Source organism: Enhydra lutris, unplaced genomic scaffold (assembly GCF_002288905.1).
Source record: "Enhydra lutris kenyoni isolate GAN:26980312 unplaced genomic scaffold, ASM228890v2 scaffoldscaffold15, whole genome shotgun sequence".
NCBI classification, from domain to species: domain Eukaryota; kingdom Metazoa; phylum Chordata; class Mammalia; order Carnivora; family Mustelidae; genus Enhydra; species Enhydra lutris.
Window position 1 is genome coordinate 60,043,304 of NW_019154099.1, and position 18,832 is coordinate 60,062,135.

Genomic DNA, 18,832 nt, shown 5'->3' on the forward strand with positions numbered 1-18,832 from the left:
AATTTTAGTTAAATGGTTATTTCTCTGAGCTTCTTGAAAGGATAGGCCATATTCTATTCATCCTTGGGGTCCTAGAACCTGGCAAGGTGCTGGGTATCAGCCCCTGGCAAATGTTGGGATGGATGGATGGATGGATGGATGGATGGATGGATGGACTGTTGTGTAGTTGGCTGGATAAATGTATGGATGGATGTATGGATGGATGGATGGATGGATGGACAGACTGTTGTATAGTTGGTTGGATAAATGGATGGATGGATATATTAGTGGATGTGGGGATGAAAAGAGAGATGGATGGGGGAGTGATTAGATAGAGGGAGGTATAGCTGGAGGAGTGGATGGGTGGATGCAGGGATGAATGAATGATTAAACAGTTGGAGAGGACAGACCACTGACAGGATAGACGGGTGAATAAATATGAGACAGGAAAATCAGGAAAGCTTTAAGATACAATCGCCTGAGAGTATGTGAAAATGACACAGAACCAGGAATAAGTGCAGGACTGTTCGTGGTGGGCATATGGAAGTGTTGGGGTTTGGAGCTGTTTCTGCTTGGAAAAGGTTACCTAGTAGGCACAGGAAGTGCTTTGCATGGTAAAAGTAGAAAGAACCGTGTTTTAAAGGAACACAATGACATTCTCAGATCAGCAGGAAGGAAAACAAGGCTGATGGGAGAGTGATGCAGACATCAAAACACATAAAAGAAAGACTGTATTGTTCAGAATCTTGTCAAGAAAGCTGATTTAAAATTGGGAACAGACCTACTTTGGTAGGGCACTTGAAGAGATAGTGGGCATATTTTTGGAGTGCTTGTATTACAGTGAATGATGCAACTATGTATGCAACTTTTGATGCAGCTGTAACATGAGATACCTTGTCTTTAAATGAGAAGTATTTCTTAGAATAAAGCTAGTGTTTTTAAAGTAAGGGATATTAACATTTTCAAGGATTGATTCATCAATAATAAGGAAAATAGAGCATTTTTGCAGCAAAAAAAAAAATAAGCGTTCACCACAAGGTATTATTAAGTGTACGGTGATCATTAATACAGATATTTCAATAATAATAGATATAGAGAAGGGCAGTATCTAACATAACACTGACAGCAACTACAAATTCCATGCATAAGAATGCTGTCGTCTGTTTAATACAAATTCCATGCATAAGAATGCTGTCGTCCCTCAATCGTGTCTACAGAAGCTTTGCATCGGTTTTCTGCTCTCATAGAGTGTGTGGGACGTTGAAGTAACAGTAAAAAACACCTATTTTAGAAGAGTCAAAAATGTGAGCTCTTTAGAGATGAACAAAAATCATATTGTGGAGGGCTTTGAATGCCGAATCCAAAGTTATACATTTAAACTGCTAGGCTTCATGGAGTCATGAAGGCTTCTGGAAGATTAATAAACCAGAGGCAATGTGCAAGTCTGAGGCAGGTAAAGAATTGGAGGATGAAATTTGGGAAATCTGGGAGATTTGGTGGCCCCAGAAATAAGCAAGGTTAACATTTTTGTTTCTTGCTCTTTTCATTAGATGCATTTTTGCAAAATGACCAAGTTCAAAGAGTTTAAACAGATTTCTTTTTTAAAATGTATGTGAAGTTAATTATTTTTTAGTATCTGAGTTCATGTTATAGCTCGTGTCCAGTAAAATCATTCTTGAAATTCTGCTCTCTTCATTTCGGCGTCCCATCTACTTTCATCTTCTTCACCTTGATGGATGTAACTTAAGATCTTCGTATTTGCCCGACATCATCCTAGCCCACTGTATCTCACAGTCAAGTTGAATATTCAGATGGGTATAAAAATAATGACAAAAAACAGGAACTAGTGGTATTCTGGAGGTATATACAAGGTGTGTTAGCGACGTGGGTATGCTATTAAAATGAATTCATTATTTTGAGGTACACGCTAGACTCAGAGTTCACCAAGCCATCTGTGTTTTAAAGGGTGGACAGGAGCTTCTCCAGTAGGTGATTAGGAGAAAGGTATATAGCACGTGTTCAGCCAGAGAAGAAAAGCAAGCTTCCCTTTTGGAATAGCAAACAACATGATATAGTTAGAGAACAGATATGTCTGAATGCACTGAATAAAGTCATAGTATAAAAAGTCTAATAAACATTTCCAAAGAGCTTGAACGTTACCCTGAAAATGGCCCACTATTAAATCATGTTAGGCAAGAAAGTAATATGAGTTTGATGTTTAGAAAGATCACTCTGAAGATAGTTTTGCCCATGTCTCCCAGTCAGTGAATAGGGGACGTACCTAAAAGGGCGAGGCCAGTAGTAGGCTCCTCCTGCAGGAATCCTTGGGTTGCCATGGAAACCTGGAGTGTCTGTCCCTCTACTGCTCCACAGGAGGGCCACCTCTGCCAGCAAGCTTGCCTCCCCCATGCTTTGTCTACACCTTTGTGATCGGAGGCAGCCTTCGGAGGCAGCCTTCAGTGACGGTGAGGAGGAAAAGGAGAGAAGAGAGAAGAGTGTCTTCACGGGTCCCTTTGATCTCTACCTAGGGCTGCCTCAGGTTCACCTACGTGCCATCCATGCGCCCTCCAGCAGCTGTCTGTGCTCCCTCAGCACCCCCACCCCAGAAAGACCACCAAAACTGTAGCAGGAATTGAAGCTTTTGAAGTCATCAATGACAATTTTTTTAATCCTTTAAAATCTGTCACTTCAAAAAAAAAAAAAAAAACCCTAATGGTTTTCTAATAAAAATAGCAATGACTATAATTCACAGATGGTTTACTTTTACAGGAGTCGGAATGACATTAACATTTTAATCTCAGATCAGAACACTCTGCCTCTAGGGAGGGCACAAGGAGAGGGCTCAGGAGGGGAACATTTTAACCCCTCCTTTTCCTTCTATCTGGTCGTGAGAAACATCATTTTATAAGAGAACGCAACCAAAATAAAAAATGTGGGTGACTGGAACATTTGGTTGTGTCCAAGTGAATCCTAATTTATTGGATTTGGTATAGCATACCAAGGCAGAGATGATGGGAGTAACTTGACGTGAATTCATTCTATAGAAAAAATTAAAATGGCCAATGTTGTTCTCCTGGTCAACATCATTAATAGACAATAAAAATACAGAATCCTTGTGATCTTGTCTGGGTTTCCTGGTTAAATTAGATTCCTAGATTTATGTCCCCGTAATCCTTAGCCTGAGGGATAACAGAGGACTTAAGACTACAGTGTGTTATTCAAAATAGTTTCTGACAAAGAAATCCAAAATACTACTAAATGATGAATTTCATTCTTCAAGGAAAGAAGAAGCATTTACTCTAAACATGACATCTCGAAAAGACCAGCAAAGTCAAACAAATGTTTACATTTCCAATGAATATCTCCGAATATTGCCAATCCACAAATAAATTATAGGGTAAAATGTATGTATGTGTAAAGAGTGAATGAAGGAATGAATGGGTAGGCCCACAGGGTAAGCACAAAGTACGCCCAAGTAGCCGAATGAAGAGTTTTGGGGCCATCTGAAGGTGATGGTGGCACAATACCCAGCCATGCCCACGGAGTCTGAGGCTGTGCCTTAGCGGGATACCTGTGTAGATGTGGGCTTCTGTCCCCTTCCTCCTGCTGAAATGGAAGCCCAGAAGCCTCCCTCATTACAGAACCTTTGGTTTTACCTCTGGAGAATTTTCCTGGGCACAACCATACCAGAGCCTCAGAAGGAGCCTGGGGAGCAGGTCTAGCCTTCTGGCTCCCAGAGGAGCATCTGCCTGTCTAACACCGCACCCTCCCCCGCCAATGCCCCATGTCTCACGTTCCCACCCAACTCTTCCCTTGCCATTGTCCCAATCCATGGATCTCAGGAAGGACTCCTTTTATCCCGCCTGCAAGACAAGCAGATCTGCTGTGTGAAGCACTCAGACGCGCCTTCGGGTCCTGTGAAATCTCTAAGACGCTGTGAAAAACCCCTACTGCCTCCATATTTACACCCCTTCTAATTTAGCCTCCATATGCGAACTGGAAAGTGGACGTTCCTGAAAATACTGTCAGGAGGTTTCACTTTTTCTCACTTCCTTTGTCTCAGTGGGGGAGTGGGGCTAGCTGACTCATTGCTCCCCAGCCTTCTGTCTTACGTCTTCACCCCACTTTTCTTTCCTCGCCCCCATTATTTGTCCTATCACCTACGGGCTGCCATGACTTCTCTCCGGTTTGCTGAATGACTTAGGGTCCGGCTCATGTTTTCAATGACCGTCATAACTTATTTTCATCCTTGAAGACATTATCATCCATCGCGATGACTCATCTTCTTATACGAGGACTTCACAATTCCTTATGTTCTGTTTCTAATCTGAATCCACCCTCCCCATATCCCCACCACTTGTGAAGCTCAAGAATATATCTTCATATTCTCCAGGAGAGATGTAAATGTATATGCATAATGGCAAATGTGCAATGCAATATAATAAATGAGGAATCATTCATAGGGTGTTCTGGGAACACAAGTGAAAGTCATCAAAGCCTACTAGAAGTGGATTAACGGCTCTCAAAAATCTAATAATGGGAGTGGGGCTTGAGCTCGGTAATGAAGGATGAATAAGAGTTGGCCAACACACAGGCAGCCGTGGTAGGTTCTTCCCGATCCAAATCATTGATGACATGATATTGTCTCACTTCACCAAGTACCTCCCAGAGCCAAGTCCAACAACCCATTCTTCAGATGGTTTTAAGAAGGAACTTGATAAATTTCAAATACAATTTCAGGAGTCATTTTTAGGAAATTTAGCTGAGATCCTCTTTCAATCTTCCAGGGAATCCACTTTGTCCAGGTTTCCCTGGAGTATTCTTCACGATGTGGCCACCGGTTACATGTGTGGACCCTTCCCTCGTCACTGTTCATGCAGCTAGCCCCCAACATGGTTTTCTGCCCCTTGCTGTTCACAGGCTGCTTTTTCTGCCCCACATTCATCTTCTCCCTCGAACCCTAGACACCCTGGAGAATTCCTGCCCATCCTTCAAGACCACATGGCTGAGATAACTTGCTTTTTCGTGAATCCTACCTAACCCCATCTTGATTCCCCGTCCTTAGATGTAACTCGTCATTTTTGCTCACTGCTGATCTTCCCCAGGAAGCTTGTCTTTGAGGACATTATCTTCCCTCAAATCCCCAGCATTTCAAGATCCACCCACTTCCGTGTTTCGAATGGCTATTGGAAATGTCACTCTGGGAGCTCTTTGTCGTCCTATCCAACTCCCTTCACATCCAGCCAGGGTCCCCATTTAAATAAGAGAGTGGAACTGGAACCTAGTTGTCTTAATTCCATACCGTAGGTCTTTTCCCCATGTTGAGCGCCCCCCCGCCACATACCCCCGATGAGTTCCCCTAGCGATCATCATCGACTCCACCCATTGGGTCATATTGCTGGCTGTCACTCTTCTGGACTTGCATTTTGGGACACAGGTTTGCATGCATTTTGCCTTTGCGATTCGGTTTCCCACAATGAGTTGCCTACGACAGTCAGCGATGAACAGAAAGACGCCATGCTCCCTCCTTCCCGGTGCCCGTCTCACAGATTTGTTCCGCGGCACTCACAGACAGTACCAACTGTTCTTCCTGTTGGCTGCCAAAATAAGTCAGCAGTCGGGAAGGGGGGAAGAAAAAGACTATGAATTATGGAAAATAACTTGGGAGAGAGAATGGCAATACAGTGAGAAAAAGTAACAACTCTCTGTAGCCCCCCACCCAGGTGAGTGTCTCAGATCTCCGCAAACTACAAGAAAACTAAGCAAAGAGCAGCCTGCAGTCAAGCAGGGGCCTCTGAGACAGGACAGTCGTTGAGCACTTGCCCCATTGATCTGACTCAGCGGCCTGACCGCCACCACGGAAGACTCAGGCCCCAGTCCCTTGCACAACCGTGTGTTTCATTAAGACAGATGATCGTGGTGAAGGGGGCAGCTAGATGGATGCGACAGCTAGTGACAGCTAGATGGGGCGTGACAACACAGGTCTGGAATAAACTCAGTTTCCAAATAAAAAGCTTCGTAAACTGCCACTGGCCAGGCATTCTGGAGACAAGTCGGACCTATAAACCCTCCCAGTGCCTGACAGCGTGGGCCTACGCACAAGCTGTGGGTGTCATCGGGATGTGGGCTGGAACGGGGGGTGTCCGCATCTTAACGACCCAGTGCGTGCTCGGGAGCACACGTGTGAGTCTTCTCGTCGTGGTGGCGTTTGTCTCAAGTCCTAAGAAGATGGTCATGAACATGCCACGAGGGGCGCCGGAGCAGTACATTTTCTTAATCTGGCAGAACCTCACCTCCTAGCACCCCCCGCACCTCCTGTCAGTATTTACCAGGCTGTCCGGGATTATTTACGCCTGCTTCCCCCCAAAGCCTGCGAGAATTTACATAGCGAAGGGCATTCCTCACACCTACCCCCAGCTCTGGGAGTTCTTAGGCAATACGCACAACACCCAAGAAAATTATTCTGAAAACACATGGGTGTGGTTCATCATTCTGTGGCTTGAAGACTTTCCTTTGGCCGTGGTCTCCCTCCGCAGCCGTGTGCCCGGGCTGGCTTGCACACCACCGTAGCTTTTGTGGACGCTGCTTCGGTAACACGCTCCTTAAAAATGCTGCAGAAAAAATAAATAAATAAATAAAACAGGATAAAATAAAATAATGAAAATCCTGCAGAGAAATGCTTATTGTGTTGTCATTTACAGAATCTACTAGGTGGTTCTTGCTCATAGGTGACCTTGTCAAGACTTTTTACTTTGGGGCTGCAGCTTTGTAATGTGGGCGTATGAACATTCGATGTATAATAACATACAATAACATGTAGTGGGAAAAAATTATGGAAATGACACAATTTTGTGTGTCCGCTTTATGGGGTCTGTGGGTCTTTTTGTTTTATCGTTTTCTTTCTCATAGACTCAACCTCCCTGCTTAGAGTTGAGGAAAGAAAAGAATCACAGAGGGAGGAGAAGGGGATGGTCTCAGCTCCCAGTGGGGTCAAGGCCTGTGTTTCTCCTTGGCCAGGTGTGGCACGGTCACCACAACTCTCATGTGTGGGCATTTGCAAACATTAATGACAGTGTGAGTACACAGCGAGCACGCTTATTAGAATAAAACCTTTGGGGTTGCAAGTAGATGTAGTAGCGTTTGGAAAAGAAATTAAGGAAAATGTAGTGGAATTAATATTGTTAGCTGCGTTTCTTCTAACCCTCTTCTGGAAAAATCTCTTGCCTGACTGTTTTCCCATCACCATTGTTGGTATCTTCATGCAGTAATGTCTCCTGCGGTTTGTGTTTTAGATGGGAGTCCGAAAAGTGTTTCTAAAATACTGGCACGCCGACCAGCTCAATGATCTGTGCCTGCGGCTCCAGAGAAAAATTATCATCTGCCAAAAAGGTAAGAATCACGCCCTCACCTTTCTGGACCTGTCTGAGTTGTGAAACACAGCGTCTCGTAGGACATCCCCGAGTTGAAATGTTGGTGGGACCTACTCCGTGGTGGGCCCCTCTGTCCTTGCGATGACACCACGTGCAGGCAGGGCCCGGGAGCTGAGACAGCCCTTCCTGTCAACCAGCCGATGCCCGCGTGGCCCTGCTGTATCTGGTAGTCATTCCACCGGAAATTTCGTATCAAAGTTGCACCTCCCTCACAGTTTGGAAGAGGGACCATTTGTCTTTATAATTTACGCCGCCACCACCTTGCAAATATTCACACTTGTTGATCTGAGCAGAAAGCACAGGCAGGAAGACGTAGCTTTGAATCTTCACTGGGAACCGCCGCCCCTCACCACCACAACGAGGCACTGAGATGCCCCTAAGAACCATACATAGGCCATTTCCATCAGTATCACTGGTACGCTGGGATTTTATGGAACCCTCCATGTGCCTTGGGAAAATCCTTGACTCTTCCCTTTCCTTTATAGAGACAATAATATCGGGCTATTACCTTTGATAGCAGACAGCAACAGCATTTTTGTGTTGGGAGAGATCCCTTGCAGAATTTTTTCCCCTGGAAAAACCCAAGTGACCATTGCAAACGGGCACATTAAAAAAAAAAAAAAAATCTTAACTACGCCACCCATAAAATATATATACACTTACTAACATTAATTTTTAATTTGCTTAATGATTTGATTATATTAGATATCATAAATGATATCTAAGGAAAGGTAAAAGAAGGAGATATACAGGCTAGTTTTGGCGGAACCTGTTATAATGAGCTTAGCTCTCTGATCCCTCCGGACATGTTTGATTTTTTTTGTTTTTTTTTTTTTTGTTTTTTTTTAAAGATTTTATTTATTTATTTGACAGAGAGAGATCACAAGTAGACAGAGAGGCAGGCAGAGAGAGAGGGGGAAACAGGCTTCCCGCTGAGCAGAGAGCCTGATGCGGGACTCGATCCCAAGACCCTGAGATCATGACCTGGGCTGAAGGCAGCGGCTTAACCCACTGAGCCACCCAGGCGCCCCCCTCCGGAAATGTTAAACACAGGCACAGCTCGTGGGATGCAGAAATCGGTTTGATTCTGTTCAAGCCTCTGTCCATGGAGCCCCTGCGTGAAATCTCCAAGGGGGGTCCCATCGTTTCTGATCGTTAAAAACCCTGCTAGATGCTGTTGCTTCAAACGGTCTCCACAGAATTGTACAGGCCCAGTCTGAGAAATGCTCAGAAGTCAGAACTACCTTCCAAGTTAAACTATCCCTCTTAGCCGCCACAGGCCCTGCGGGGGTGGGGGTGGGGGCCTGGGGGTGGGTCTCACCCTGTCTACACACCCCTGGGGCTGGCAACAGGAGGGGATAGGGCAGCCCCTTCTGTCTGACTGGCCCCCATGTGGGCTGGCCTTGGGGTTCTCTAACGTGGCTGCAGGTGTTCAAGGGTGGCCCTTGGCTCTGCGGGAGCACACCTGCAGGAGCCTGGGCGCTGCTCACCTGAGAGGTGGCCTGACCTCTCCTGCAGGCAGTCACCTGGACTTCTCCCCCAGCCTCCGGCCCTCTGCCCCCAGTGCTCTCAAATAAGCCCCTTTCAATGACTCCAAGCAGTCATCGCTTTCATAACATGGACATCCAGTGCCTGAGAAACACAGTAGAGGACCCCGGCACAGTCCACCATGTCCTCCAGACCCCAAGGTCACATGGCTGGCTCTCCTCCTGGACTGCCGAAGCCCCTTGCAGCAGCCTGGAGGTCAGCAGTGGTGCAGGGAGCTTTGGGGATGGAGGCAGTCCACCCCAACTCTAGGCAACCCCTGCTCCTCTCTGGCTTATGTGCGTCTGGCCCCTTTGTCCTTCATCCACGGAAGGAGAGGCGGAGGTCGCAGGTCAGTCTGCACTGCCACCATTGCAATTCTGTGCATGGGCTCAGCCACTCCCCTGTTGTGTCCTGTGAGCGCCACCTGGGAGCCAGTCAGAAATGCAGAGTCTCGGGCCCCCCCTCCACATTCAGCGTCTGCCCTTACAGCCTCAGCTGGAGCTGGGATGGGGGCCCCGTCGCCAAGACCAGTGCCCTCACCCCTGAGCTCTGGAGCCAATGGAGAATCCCATTAACTGTCATGGTGTCCACACATAGAATGGGATCCCGAGTTCTCCTGGAAATTTTCACTTCCATACAAGGAGAAGAACGTGTACCCCTTCTTCGCTCAGGGGTGCTTGCTAAGAACATCTCCCCGATTTAACGGCAAACATTCAGGTGATCCCACTGACCTTAAAGTGAAGAAATGAGAACTCTAGGTATTCCTTCATGTTGAAAGATAAAAACTGAGACAGGTCTTAAAAAAGTGGCATCACAATAAAACCATAATTTCAGATTGCATAATTGAAATAATGGAGGTAAAAGTATCTTTAGAACTACAGGCTCTTAAATGCAAAGCATTAATTATTGATTTTTATTTTTGTATCTCTTGGAACAATCCCTTCAGTACTTTTTACTGGTGTGAAATTTACTCAACATTTATACAATCCGGAGTTATTTTCCGTTTTTCAAGGGTTGTCGTTTTTCCTTTGTACATGGTGGGGTTGGGGAGAAAGCCTAAACTCTAAGCATTTTAATACTCAGTGACTCCTAATGGAAGTTTCTTCCTGACCCTACATGTTCACTTGGTCCTGGCTGGAAGCGTCAGGAAAGCCGACTTTTAACTTGTCGGAGAGAGAACAAGTACTGGCGATCCATTGTGACAAATTTGTTTTTACCAGTTGCCTCTTACTGAGGAAAGCAAGTTTCAGCAGTTGGTGTATCATGTTTAAAGAATCTTTAAAGGCTGCCAGTAGCGAGTGTGAGAAGACAGAGTCCCCAGATGTGGGACGAGGGGCCCCCATGAGTGTCCGTGCGGTGAATAGCTCTTCTCTCACGGGGTCACAAAACGTCCTCCGTGGCCACATTAATCTTCGCTTTGTTCTGAAAGATTAAACATCTTGAATATACCCTCACCTTCACCCTTGCAAAAGTCAATGTCTCAGTTTTTTTTTTTACTGTAACAGGAACGAGCGAGCAAATGGACCCATTTGAGCTCTTCTCTTTTCTCTCAGGCCCACTGCATAGTGGACACTTTTGCTTTTACGATGCATTTTTCATACCTGGAAGTCTGATCGTACCTTTCACTGCGAATTCTTTTCCCCCTTTACATGGGTTCAGCATGACTGTTTCACAGCGAACTTAATAACAGCTGCCTTCCAAAGTAACTGAATATTTAGTATTGCCATGGGGGGGGCCTTAAGCATTTTAGATGTCTGCATATTATTTGCCTCTGGAGTCATAATTATGGAAAGTTGTGTTTGGCTTTCCACCTTCTAATCGAATAAAGGCATCAAAATGAATATTCTAGATAAGCCGCACATTTTTTCTTCTATTTGTGAATAGTTTAAAGCACTTAATGTTTTACAGGACGCCCCCCCCCCAAAACAACATGTCTTTGCTACACACGTTAGTTTTTTCCCCTGAGATTTTAGTTCTTCTTAGAGTTCTAGCAACTCCTTCTGACCTTAGAAACTTGGAATTGGAAGGGGCGGCGTCCTAAGGTCAGAAGGCGCGGCTGGAATTTTGCACCTGTTCACGGCACCCAGGAGAAGGGGCCGTTGACCCTCTCAGACACGCTGACTCCCTCTCGCAGGAGCTGGCCCGACCTGTGTGCGCACTCCGCTCATCGTTAAAAGTTCTTCTTCATGTTGACGACAATATGCTTCCCTGGGATGTCCCTGTTGGTGACCTGCTCTCTGGGGAGCTGAAGCAGCATCTGGGTGGTCCAAGGAAAGGGAATGAGTTTGGGTGCATAAGCACGGAGATTTGAAACCTGGCTCTACCCTCCATTGGTGGTGCTTCCGTGGAGGAAACTTTGTAGTTCCACTAAGCTTCTCTTTCTCTGGGTGCACAATGGAGACAATGGTTTATGAATCATCCTTCATATGAATTGGGAATGAAATGATAGAGAGCCCGACACATGAAAATGCCTGTAAATGGTGGGCATTGTTACTTCTGTTTTCAAGTCTTACCATTTGTTACTGACATATTAGCCATTTCAAAGTGTGTTCACTCATTTGTTTCTTCTAATTCTTACACATTTTTCTAGCTAGCACCCCTTCCCTGGAGAGCAGGAAGGATGTCCTCAATTCACACATAATCTCTTTCCAGAGTCTTAAATGCACTGCTCGTTTTTTTTTTTTTTAGGAGTTCAATCATAGTCCTATTAACAATACGTGCGTGTTATTGAAGACAACTTCCAGAAGCCTCAGCCGTCTCTGTTCTACTCGGATATAACGAGAGATGAGCAGTGCCCCCTAAAGTGGCCCAGTTGCCACCACACTGCAGAATTCTCTGTGGTTTAGACCAGGTTCCTCCCCACTGACCTTCTTTCTTTCGTCCGGACCATCATGTCCAGCCTATGTTTCAAAAACAAGTGTGGATGCCTCATTCCTTAGGTTACAGATTTCGCCTCTTAGGTGTTACCATTGCTGAATGCAGATCCCTTTCCAGACATGAGATGAGAAGGTTTTGTAAATCCCAGTTCTGGGTGAGATGCATCTGCCGAGGCATTTGTGTGTTGGGACTGTGTGTCTGGGTTTCGCTTCTGCTCCTCTCACGGACCCATGATTGTGTTTTTTTTATGGAAGTTGTACGAGGGTTTCTAGCACGCCAGCACTTGCTTCAGAAAAGGAGCATCAGACAGCAAGAGGTCACGTCCATCAACAGCTTCCTGCAGATTACGGAAGACATGGGGTTGAAGACCTACGATGCCCTGGTCATTCAGAACGCTTCTGACATTGCACGTGAAAACGACCGGCTGCGGAACGAAATGAATGCTACTTACCATAAAGCGAAGGTGGAGGCCAGACACAAGCCAGAGGAAGGAACCAAAAGGTAAAGGCAGATCATATGCAACTTTAATTACCTTTATCATTGATCCAGTGGAGTCAAGAAAATCCCAGTAGTCCTTAATGCAGGGTTCCGTCGAATATGACGGTGGTTATGGGAACGAGCATGGATGTGCGTGTGTGTGACTTGCTCTTTGAAACCTCCGAGTAATCTAAAAGGGTCCCTTCTCATGCTTTCTTTTCATGCAATGGATGCCCTCTGCTAGTTTCTCCGTATGAGACGGTTATCACTTCCCCTACGATGCTGCATCGCTTACCGTCTCAAGGCCACAGTTTTAAGGGAGCTCATATTTCTGTCTTAGCAAAAATATACAGCTCGGTTCTTGACATCTTTATATAAGAATTATATATATATAAGGTGACTCATAGAAACGTCTGGAAATCTGAGCCAAACAATGGAGAAGCCACTCCGAACACAGAGAAGTGGAATCGGTGCTCTTTAGGTCTTATATTTCCCTTAGTAATTTGTCAGTTTCGTTGCCAACAGGAAAATTCAGGGGAAACACTTTTCATTGTCAAGTTCGCTTTGGACACTGAGCTTGGGATAGGAGTGTGGAGGCGACCTGGTGCTTCTCCGTCTTACCGGTCTTGCCTCTCCCTGGAGGACGGGGACACCCCTGATTCTCGGCCCCCCTCTCGGGAGGGCGGGGACCGGGGTCCTCTCTCGACGACAGGCAGGTGTTTGTTTTTCCGTAGAAACTTGGCATTCCCTGGTCGTTTCTCACGGAAAATGACTCCCCATCGCCTCGGCTTCCTGTGTCAAAGGATTTTTTATTAAAGATGAAATGGCGATGTGTCTCTCACTAATTAGCTTCAAATATCTCCATGATTAAATACTGAAAAACTTCCCTTTGTACGGAAAACTGTAATTAAACATTACAGGGAAAACAAATTATTCACTGAGTGCCCTGCTTTCGTCTCCGCTAGTTCATCTTCCACACGGGTGTCTGGCTCTGCCTCGCGGTGGCTCCCCCACCCCGGCTGGTGTGCTGTCGCACAAAGCTATAATTACAAACACAAACGCTCAGAGACTCCTTGTGCGAGGAACGCACTAGCATCTCCCTGATACACGATTACATTGACGTGTGGAGCCAGAAGGGACTTTTTTTTAAACCAGATAACTATTAATTTTATCTGACTTCCCAAATAATATTTATTATTTTCGCTGCTGGAACTCAACAGCCACCCCAATTTCCCCATTTGATTATGTATTCATTTTGCCTGATATAAAATTAAGTGAAGAAGTCTTTTCCCATTTATTTATTGACTGCCAGCGGTTCGCTTGGCATTGTGCACACCGATGGGGGAACCGAACAAAAATAATCATTCTGCCCATCGTTAAATAATTGCTCGTGGAGTTTCACTGGCAAGGAGAAAAGGGGAGCGAGCGAGAGAGAGAAGCGTAAACCATTGCTGGTGTTAAGTCAAGAGCATACTCTTTGGCAATGGGAGATGGTGATGAACTCCCCGCATTTGATGCATCGGTAACTCTCTATTAAGACGGATTTCCCAGAAATTATCATTCAGATTGAAATTCTGGTTTTTTGATTTGCTTAATAATCCGAGTGTGAAAATTCATTCAGCGAGCGCCTGATAGAAAACGTGGCGGTCTGTTAGCACGTGCCGTGTCGGCTGAGGTTCTCCGTCGCCGCGATGGTCCGCACCGCGCTCGTGCGGCGGCGGGCTGGCCGGGAGGGTGGGCAGCGTTCCCTGGGTGCGGCCGGTCCCGGAGCCCGAGACACGCCTCCTCGGACCGCGGCAGGGGACGTCCGTTCACCGTTCACCGAAAAGCCAGATTATGTCTGCTTGAGCGGGTTCATTGTGACCGTCTCAATAACGCATCTGGGCCCCCCGCTGGGGTGCTCTTTGTGTTCTGTTTCCCCCAGAGCCGAAGATAGGGCTGGACCTAGGCATTGCCACTACAGCTCCGTCCCGGTCCCCTTGGCGGTGGACGGCCTGATCCAGGCCCTGGCTGGCCCGTCCGCCCGGTCTCCTTCTCTGCACTCGGTGTCCAGCCTGGATGATGGCAGCGGCCTCCCCTCACCACGGAAACAGCCTCCGCCCAAGCCCAAGAGGGACCCCACCACGCGGCTGAGCGCCTCCTATGAGGCCGTGAGCGCCTGCCTGTGGGCGGTGGCCCGGGAGTCAGCAGGCGAAGGTCAGCAGGGGAAGGTGGGGGGCGCCTGGTCGGGGGCCCTGGTGCTCTGCCTTCCGGTGTCTGAATGCCCCAGCAGTATCGCTGCCCTAATCTATCTTTAATAGAAATAAGTCCAGCTGTCAGCCTGCCAGCAGCTCTTTAATCACTAAATATAAATCATATGTATTCAGCTCTCCCGGGTGTTAGGGAAAAGCTTCTTGTGTATCATTTCCTCACTATGCCTCCCCCATCAGCATTGTCAGTGTGGGCGAGGGGCCTCAGACCAGAGCACACCAGGGTGTCTGTCCTTGTCCGGGAAAATGTTCACTGATTACAAGCCTAAAATCTCACAATGACTAGTTCATGTGACTGTCACCGCCTAATTACTCATTTTTCAAAGAGTGAAAACAAAGGCAGGACATGTGGGCAGAGCAGGTACTGACCGCAGAGTTCTGTATCCCCTGCCCGCAGGTAGGCCCTGTCGTAAGCCCAGGATACATCATATCTGGAACAAACGGGATCATCTTTCCTCATGGGGTTTGTGTTCTTGTGTGGGAAGACGGATCCTTGACACAGTGAACAAGTCAATACATAAAGTATTTCAGTGTATCACGGCTTCAGAGAAACGTACAACGGGTAGGGGAGGAGGTGCAGGGCGGGGAGTGAAACTCTACAAGGCGTGGTGTGCGGGTTCCGCTAGAGGAACTTCCACCTGGACATGGGATGGATCACAGCTCCTTCCATCAGCCAAGAATACAAAATCATGGTGAAGCCACGCACCCATCTGGGGGAGGAGATGGGTGATACCAGGGGACAGTGGAAAGACTGTGGCTCCGACGCCATGAGCAGTGAAAGCCCCAGCTACCAGGAAAGATGCTTCTTCATCGTCACTTTCAGAAAGAATGGATTTTTTAAAGCTTTTTTTTTTTAGAATCTTTTAAAAGATTTTATTTATTTATCTGACAGAGAGATATCACAAGTAGGCAGAGAGGCAGGCAGAGGGAGAGGGAGCCCAATGCAGGGCTCAATCCCAAGACCCTGAGACCATGACCTGAGCTGAAGGCAGGCAAAAGAATGGGTTTTTAAGAGAATACTTAATTTAAAAAAAAAAAAAAGGCCATCAGTATGGTAATGTATGAGTCATGTCATGATAATACAGGGAGGTAGGAAATGTAGAGAAATTCCTAAGTTTCGGGAGAGGCATGCAAGTGTGTTTCTGAGGTCACGGCACCAAAAACAGCTACGAAAGTTGAAAGCGGCGTCAGGGAAATCTCGGGCGGACAGGCTCAGGGGGACATCAGTGCGAGCGCAGACCCAGCGCTAGAGCCGGATTAGCGGAGATGTGGGGCCCCTCCGACACCCCCACAAACCACAAGAGGCTGTCATCTAGACAGACCGTAAACCCGCTCCCGGGGTGAGGGATGCATCCCATTTCCAGCCCTACTTTCAAACCTCTGCCCAGGATTTGTGGTATAGAGCTGAAAAAATTGCGCCAAAGGAAGCTCCCTTGGGTTTATTGGAAGAGGAAGAACGGCCTCCTGCAGGCGAACACTGATGAGCTGAAGAAATGTGGACTAGACCAGGATAGCATCAGAAGCTGGAAAACACAAAGCGAGACTGACTATCACAGCCCGCCCGAGGCGGCTCCCTGTCCTGACTCCCAACGCCGCACACGAGTGCTACCGAGTTGAGGAGGTCGGCCCCAAAATAGTCCGTCCCATCTGAAAACTCCCATGTGTGCCCGTTCCAAAGCCATCTGCCCTGGACTTGAGATTCTGTAGTATTCAGCTGGTGCCAACTAGTCACGGCATCAGGAAGGGAGAGAAAGTATTGGGGATGACATCAAAACACGTCCGTTAAGAAAAAGTGACCCGAGAACCATAGGAGAGAAGAAATACATATAAAAGCAGGTGACAGGACGTTGCCACTCCTGTGAGGACGCACCGGGCAGTCTCGCGGTTCAAAATGCATGATGGGATGCCATGAGGGTTGCAAGACTTTCAGGAGAAAGTTAAGTTCTTGGAATCTAATTTCAGCTGGCTTGTGACCGAGGTCACCTGTCAGGGTCTCCCGCGCAGGTCGAACCCTGTGAACTAAGAATTTGGAGGTCAGCCCAGGAGGTGGTGTGTTGATGCTGTCTACATTGTGTGTCCTTTCTTACAAGACTCCTCACGCGACTCTATGCCCACCACCGCCTCTCCTGCCGCTGGAGACAACCCCTCCCTCAAACCTGCTAATCCGATAGGGCAGGTGTGCCCGCTGGTTTCCCTACCATCAGGAGTCAGGCCCCGTGGGGGTCTGGTCGCCTGGGTTTCCAATCCATACGCCCTTCTGAGAGAAACCCACCATGCACAGGGGCTCTGGCCCCATTTATGCTTTTGTGACAGGAGTGGAGGTGTCCAGGACAGAGGCCACTAGCCATGTCTGGCTATTGACATTTAACTTCAAATTAAGTGAAATTTAGAACTCAGTTCCTCAGTCATTAGTGACACTGTGGGGTGTGGAACCTCCAAACATGGCAGAAAATCCTCTCAGACACCACTGATTCTCCACGCTTGTACCCTAAGGACAGTGCTGGGCTTTTTGTATATGTCACAAAACTGTCCTTCTGGAGAAGACAGGAAGAAACTCGGATTGCTATTTAAAATGCTGTGTCAGCCTTGATTTCATAAAAACAAGGACCGCAACCCAGTCAGTTTCTTACTTGATCCATTCCTTTTGGCTTCTGAAAAGACCGAGTTCAGACACTCTTCTTTTGCAGGGAAAGCTGCTGATTCATCTCCGAAGGTTACGTAGTGAAGGGAGGTCTGAGAAGGAGAGCCAAGAAGCTTAGAGAAACCAAAGATTAGGTCACATTAAGCCTTTCCCATAAGTTCTCATCCAGTAAACGCAGTCATAATAAAGACAGGCAATGGAGAGAGCTCTTTTATTTTTTTCTCACCATCTTTGTGCCTGAGAAGCATGAAGCAATTTTCTGAGCCAGTAAATTCCGACACTTGTGTGCAAACTATTAGCAAGTTCGGGCCGACTTTTGCAAGTAGAGCTGACCCTTGAACAGCCCAGGCTAGAACTGCATGGGTCCGGTTATACGTGGATTGTTTCTCGATAGTGTACGACCCCGTAAACATATTTTCTCTGATTTTCTGGGTAACATTTTCTTTTCCCTCGCTTACTTTGTTGTAAAGATACAGTATATAATACATATGTAAATTACACGTACATGGACTGTTGCTTCTGCAACAGCATGCTATATCAGTAGGAGAATTCGGGGAGAGTCAAAAGTTACAGGCAGATTTTCAATAGCAGGAGTGGTGGGCACCCCAGCCCCTGTGCTGTTCAAGGGGCAACTGTGCTATTTTTTAAAAGTCTAGGGCTGCTCTTTGCCAAAGTGACTAGGGCAGGAAGAACAGGGCTGCTGCTTCTCCTGTCTAGGGGGTTCCCAGCTCCCAGCTCGTGCACCCTTCTGGAGACTTGATTCTCTGAGCCCACGGTGCACACTTGTTCCCAGGCTTGGGGTAACTGGATGGGGGATTGCAAGAGGTTTTGCTGGAGTAGCAGCAGCCTTCACTGTTCACTCTCCTGTCACGTGATCTCCACACCCTCTAGCCCTTCAGACGACAGCAGCCCATTCCTTAGAAATAATACCTTGTGGAATCCATAATTTTTAAAACTAAATGGCTGTATAACTCCATTCCCAACAAGACCATTTATATATTTATAAATGATACAAATATAAATTCATAAGTTTATATTTATACTAGAATAGTTCATCTGTGTAGCTTAATTTGGAAATAACATTCCATCTCTTTTCACTATCTGTGTTTATCTTTACTCAAGACTACCCCTTGGTACACAGCAGGCGCTCAGGAAGTATTTATGGAACAAATGCATGTTATAGGAATGCATTTCTTTGTATTACTTCCATTCACACAGAAGTCGATTCTTATCAGTAAATCAGAATGACCACAATTTGGCCTTGAGATTTGCTGGATTTGGCCTGTTAGTGCATTTTTCACAGAAGCCCCTTGACTTATATTTTCCTATTAGCTAAAATTTGACAGAAATTAGATATTTGGTGAACACCATCCTGAGAGTATGTTACTGAATAAAGAGTAAGAGTGCGTGTTTCACAACTTAGGACACATGAGTCCATTCGACACACAGTAATTAACTGTACTCCATGAGGCCACCTCCCCCAGAGGGCCACAGAGACCAGGGGGAGATAAATGGGCAAACGAATTATAAGATAGGCAGACTAACAGCAAAGAGAGGAGGTGGTGCAGAACACAAGACAAGGGTGCTCACCCTTGTTGGAACCTAAGAAGGGGCTGGGAAGGACATTTCAGTGATGTTACCCATATGGGGTG

The 18,832-nt window shown here is 46.6% G+C and overlaps 1 protein-coding gene across 1 annotated transcript in view; it reads left to right on the forward strand.

Annotated features, from left to right (window-relative positions):
* Positions 1-18,832, forward strand: part of LOC111147014 (myosin XVI) — a 471,268-nt gene that overhangs the window by 386,500 nt on the left and 65,936 nt on the right. The window contains exons 29-31 of the mRNA XM_022502858.1: positions 7,272-7,368; positions 12,068-12,314; positions 14,215-14,486. Of these exons, the coding sequence (XP_022358566.1) occupies positions 7,272-7,368; positions 12,068-12,314; positions 14,215-14,486 (616 nt within the window). The remainder of the gene's footprint in view (positions 1-7,271; positions 7,369-12,067; positions 12,315-14,214; positions 14,487-18,832) is intronic.